Source organism: Puma concolor, chromosome F2 (genome assembly GCF_028749965.1).
Source record: "Puma concolor isolate L17-30 chromosome F2, mPumCon1.1.hap2, whole genome shotgun sequence".
NCBI lineage: Eukaryota > Metazoa > Chordata > Mammalia > Carnivora > Felidae > Puma > Puma concolor.
Window position 1 is genome coordinate 79217302 of NC_141684.1, and position 6000 is coordinate 79223301.

A 6000-nucleotide genomic window follows, 5' to 3' on the forward strand; every position below is an offset into this window, starting at 1 on the left:
AAAAGAAAATCGATAATGTGATAATAGAGAACACAAAGGAAAATAAATTATTACTTTATGGCCAGTATCAAGGTAAATTACTGGATATTATTATGATACTATTTATGAACGTTTGTGTAATTCCTACTTGAAATTTGTATCCATTAGTAGCTCTTCCTTCACGGACTCCTCGGCTGAGTCCGTAGCTGAGGAAATCAAAGTTCAGAGAGTTCGTGTAATTCGATCAAGGTTCAAGAGCCAGGTGAACCCGGCTTTACCGTGTGGCCTTTACTCAGCTTGCCGCCAGGGTCGCAGTCGGGTTACAGACTCTCCAAGAAACACACGACAGGGCAAACAGGAAACCGTCGTTAGATGACATTCATGATTCAAATCAGCACTTTGCTGAAATAAGCCACAGAAAGACGTCCTGTGTTTTCACTCACATGTGAGTTGGGAAACTTAACGGAAGACCACGGGGGAAGGGAAGGAAAAAAGAAACAGTCACAGACAGGGAGGCAAACCATAAGAGACGTTTATTTATTTATTTTTTTTTTTAAATTTTTTTTTTCAACGTTTATTTATTTTTGGGACAGAGAGAGACAGAGCATGAACGGGGGAGGGGCAGAGAGAGAGGGAGACACAGAATCGGAAACAGGCTCCAGGCTCCGAGCCATCAGCCCAGAGCCTGACGTGGGGCTCGAACTCATGGACCGCGAGATCGTGACCTGACTGAAGTCGGACGCTTAACCGACTGCGCCACCCAGGCGCCCCTAAGAGACGTTTAAATACACAGAACAAACTGAGGGTGGAAGGGGGTGGAAGGGGGCGGGGGGCGGCGGGGGGGTGGGGAAAATGGGTGATGGGCATCGAGGGGGGCACTTGTTGGGAGGAGCACTGGGGGTTGTATGGAAGCGATGAGTCACGGGAATCCACTTCCGATGCCAAGAGCACACTGCACATTGTATGTTAGCGAACCTGACAATAAATTACATAAAAATCAATCAATCAATCAATCAATCAATCAGCACTTTGCTCAGCACAACAAAATAACCGTCAGATTTAGCAAGCCTGCTTTCTAAATGGCAGCGATAACAATAACATCCTTTATAGTATTTAGACCTTTTTAAATGCTTTATTTTTGAGAGAGAGAGAGACAGAGACAGAGCAAGAGCGGGGGAGGGGCAGAGAGAGAGGGAGACACAGAATCTGAAGCAGAGTCCGGGCTCCGAGCTGTCAGCACAGAGCCTGACATGGGTGAGGCACAAACGTGAGATCATGACCCGAGCCAAAGTCGGCGCTTAACCGACTGAGCCACCCAGGCGCCCCCAAAAATAAACTTTCTTTTTAAATTTTTTAATGTTTATTTTTGAAAGCGTGAGAGCATGAGCGGGGGAGGGGCAGAGAGAGAGGGAGACACAGAATCAGAAGGAGGCTCCAGGCTCTGAGCCGTCAGCACAGAGCCCGACGCGGGGCTCGAACTCACTGACCGTGAGATCATGACCCGAGCCCAAGTAGGATGCTTAACGAACTGAGCCACCCAGGCGCCCCGTATTTAGACCTTTTAAAAGTCCTTTCTTCAAGCATTTTGTGAAGCAAGTAAAGCACGTGTCACACATTTTCAAAAATGTGGGGAAATGGAGGCACCAGGAGGCGGTTAGTGGCATTCCCCCTGTGTCATCCATTTCCCTTCAGGCACGCGTGTGACTTACATGTATCAAGCGACCACTGTGTGAAGCACCCCACTAGGCAAAGGAGCTACCAAAACACACAAAAAGGATAAGGCACAAGCAGATCCTGACTTTGCGAATCTGAAATGCTACCTAGAAAAGAAACAGAAAAATAAAAAGTACATTACAATGATGTCGCAATGCATCGAGGGAAAAATGGACAAAAAAGCGTCTGAGGATGAAAAAGGAACAATTTCCACCCGGTCTGTGAGCAACTTGCTCCGATCTTAGCCCTCAATCCCAGCCCAGTGCTGCCACAGGAACCACCTGGTTCCAGCAAAGCATTCCTCCGCAGCCCCTCGGACGTTCGCCTTCTGCAAACAGGGAGTCTGGGCTGTGCCGAGCGTGTGCAGTTGCTGAGGCTGCGTCTGGAGGGAAGTTGTGCAGCTTCGAGGGGTCCAGCCCAGTAGCTAGACATCCACCTCGTGTGGCTCCAAGCTGAGCACAAAATTCCGGACAGTCCGTCACATCCAGCCCATTAACGGAGTAAAGGCGGAACAGGTGAATCCCGACACCCTCCGTGCAGCCACGGGCACCCTTCCCTTCCCTCTCAGACTCTGGGGCCATTGCTACCCTTTGTGTTACTCGGTCCCCCTTTTGTCCCAGCCTCAATCACTCTGATTCGTTCAATGTGTTTTATCTTCATTTAGGGACCTATCAGCGAGCAGAATTTTGAAGCATATGTAAATACACTGACAGACATGTACAGCAATCTGGAACGGGACTCTTCCCCAGAATGCAAAGCTCTGCTGGAAAGTATCAAACAGGCAGTGAAGGGCATCCATGTGTAGGACCCACAGCGCTGCGGGGCAACAGAAATTGCAAACAGCAGGAACACAGCCGGATCTGGAAGGGGCCCGTGTGCTGCGAAGGCGCGCGGGTGGCCCTACTGCATCTACGATTGCAACATTGCACTAATCCCCCCCCCCCCCAGCTGACATAAAAAGGAGAGAAGAACTATGATAGACTCTGTGGATTAAAAGCAATGCAGTCAAATATTAGATCTTATTTATTTTCATATGTTTTTATTTTATTTCTTCATTGCACTCTTTTGGGTTATTTTTGTTTGTTTTTGTAAAGTATATGTAAAATAAATGTGACATTTTTATATTTTATTTATTTCTAATCAAAGAGTTTTTTATCTTTTAACTGCATTTTGAAGTCTGCCATATTTTTACAAGTGTGTTTATTAATTTATTTTCCGATAGAGTTTAAAGAGAAAGGCTACTCTCACATCACATATCTTGCTGGGTTTCAATGAGAAAACCGAAAAGCAAGAAGGAAATCCTTGGCGAAGGACTGCACTATGGTCCGGTTTGATTTTTATTGCGCACTTCTTTCCCCCCCTTTCACTGGCTTTTGTATTTGTAAACGGGCTTGCGGCGAGGAGCGGGGAAGAAATAAGATAAATAGCGCCCACTAGTGGCAAATGCGCACTCGCAGAAGCACAGCGTACTGAAAGACCGCCTGTTCAGAATTTGTCAGCAATAATTAAATATAGCAATCAGCAAAGTATTCGACTTGGCTGTACGGTCTTAGTTACTATGGATTATTTATTTGACATGTTTTAAAGAAACATAAGCTTTTTTAGTGATGCAGATTTGTCTGTCTGTTTTTCAAGTCGTATCAGATAGTTGGCAACTCTTATCCCAAGATGAGAAATAAGGCTTGATGTGACCAGCCAGGCTTCCCTGCCATATGTGGCTACGCTATACAAGTGACAATATTGGTGTAGATTTGTACTTAGCAAATACAAACACGTCCAAATGGGAGAATCTGTAGGTACCATATCCCCTGAAATAGCATTTATCTTACTGGGTGGACTAGAAAGGAATGGAAAATACACGAACACGCGAAAGAACGTTACTCCCATGTGAGTAACTGCTTTGAACACTGGCGACGTTGTCTTACCCTCCTTAAGCAACAGGAAAACTTCCAATCTGATAAAAACCAAACAGGCGCTACAAAGTGTACACAACTCACACCCACACAACACCCACAGATACACGCACTCACACGCACTCACGCACACGGGAAATTGAGCCCGCAATCTTGAATTTCCGGGTGGATCAGAGTTTAGTAGTTGCTATAGTAAAGGCAATGTCTATTTCAGGGATTGTAAAGTAGTTAAGCATTGTTTCAAAAGTTTTTTTATATTTATTTTTTTTAAGAAAAAGGTATAGACAACCAGCTAAACTGCCTTTTTGGTGTGCACACACACCTCGTGTGCAATGTGCCTCCGTGTAAATGGACACTTGAACTTAGCGTGGGCTTCATTTTCTGTGCTCTAACAAAAGTGTTTATTTTTTATTAGCCTCATGGACACGTAGATTGAAAGTGATGGCACTCACAGGCTTGATATATTCCACTGTTATTACTGTTATCTGCACAAATGAAAAGGCGTATCAACAGTAATTCCACTCCCATGACACTGTGGTCATTGTTATGTACTAAGTGGGGCTTACCTTCGGATTGGGGTTCATTTGAACCCTCGAACCTTAGTTTAGTGAAAATGAGATGTCTGTTCTTAGGTAGGAACGGTGTTTATTTACAAATCAATTTAAAAAAAAAGAAGAGCTACCATATGTGCTGTCTATTATAAATGGGACGCCAAACAAAGTTTTCTATTAAAAGTTACGTACTTGCAAACATTTTGCTATACAGTCCTCGATAGATGCATACGAATAAGTTCACTTATGACAAAGACGAAAGTTTAATTTGCTAAATATTTTAACAAGTCTGTTATATATTTTATTTAATTTAAAAGAAATCTCTTACCGACCTATGTATTTATTACTATAATTTACTATGGCTTCGGGTTAATTTATTTGTGTTGGCATAGTTTGAGCAGAATGTTTGGTGAAATATGTTGTATTTATTTGCCTCCTTGGTACTTGATGTGTTTTGTCATGTGCACTGGTTTTTTTTTTTCCTTTCAACTCTGTTAAAGGTAGACACTGTAAACTGGGTCTTTTGTAAACCACAAAAAGGCAATGATGTATGCATTTTTTTTATTTCAAGTAGCTTGTTTGTATACTGTTTCTTCAAACGATTAATATTTCTTACATCAAAGCAACGAAATTGTGCTCAGTGCTGTACGTTTGATGTATGGTAGGAAATAAAAATTGATAATGAGCTGTGCTGTGATCTTTCTCGGGCCACTAGCTACGGCCCACCGTCGCCATGCCACGGAAAGTTCAGTCCCCGAGGAGCTCCGCTGAGGTGAGCTACCGCGGAGCCGAAGGGCCCTGGTGACTTTCAGTTGTGCCAGCCGGGCCCCTCGGCTGATGGCCTCTTCCCGAGCGGACAGGAGTTTTTGCCAACTGATCAGTTGTCTCGGCCTTCGGTTCAGTACACACATGGGGGCCAGCGGATGCCTTCGGGGCAGGGGGGACCTGCACTGGCACGAATGGGTCACCAGCTCCCCTGTAGCTAGTAAGCAGGAAGACAGAGGCCCCACCCTGCGAGTTCCACAACCGCTTTGGGGACTGGGTACCTCCCTGTATCCATCCGAGCCCGCTGAACTCAAAGGAAAGGAAAGTCATGGTGAGTTCTCGACAACGTCTCCTTTGCCTCTGTGTTCTTCCTCGCTAATGTCAAGCAGCCAGCTTCATTTAATTGTCCGGTTTCTGCCCAGCCTTGCCCATCCGTAGGACTAGCTGACGTTATACTCCATGTGGTAAAACCCCTGTACTCCATGCAATGAAGCAGAATTGACCGAAGGGAAGTCTGGGTGGAACCCCAGAGGCACGCCCCGGGTTGCACTTGGGGGGACCTCCACGGGGCGGGGGCTGGCGCCCGGCAGTTAGTGACCAACATGGCTCTGAGTCACGAAAGTTATTCCTGTCGAACGGGCACATGAGGCCTCCTGGGAAAACGGGTCACCAGGTGCAAAGCTGCTCGGCCGTGTTCTCAGCTCACCCTCCACAGCGCGTGTGCATCCTGCCCCGACTGGGATTTTCCATCAGTAACTGGGGTCTGTGGCCCTGTCTCTGAACACGCCAGACGAGGAGCGCGAGTCCTCTGGGAAACAAGAGCGTGATGGGTAGGCCTCATACAGTCACACGACAGAGGTTTCACCGGAGGACACTTACGCCGGCCCCGCTTCCGGCTTCCATGCCCATCGGCCCGGCGAGGGACAGCGAGGTGAGTACCGGCTACCGCGATGGCCGTGCAGGCTCCCGCGGAGACAGTGTGCACAGGGAACTCAGGTCCCGGAAAAGCGCCGCTTTCAGGGGCCCTGGGCAGGTGCGCGGAAAGGCATTGCGGGCAGCAGGAACTGCATGTGCGAAGG

At 46.7% G+C, this 6000-nt stretch overlaps 1 protein-coding gene across 9 annotated transcripts in view; it reads left to right on the plus strand.

Moving 5' to 3' along the window:
* ST18 (ST18 C2H2C-type zinc finger transcription factor) overlaps positions 1-4841 on the plus strand; it is a 144148-nt gene extending 139307 nt beyond the window's left edge. For all 9 annotated transcript variants that reach the window (XM_086695286.1, XM_086695287.1, XM_086695284.1 and 6 more), the window contains one exon: positions 2357-4841. In XM_086695286.1, coding sequence (XP_086551412.1) covers positions 2357-2497 — 141 coding nt within the window. In that variant the 3' untranslated portion in view covers positions 2498-4841. The remainder of the gene's footprint in view (positions 1-2356) is intronic.
* The last annotated feature ends 1159 nt before the right edge of the window (positions 4842-6000 follow it).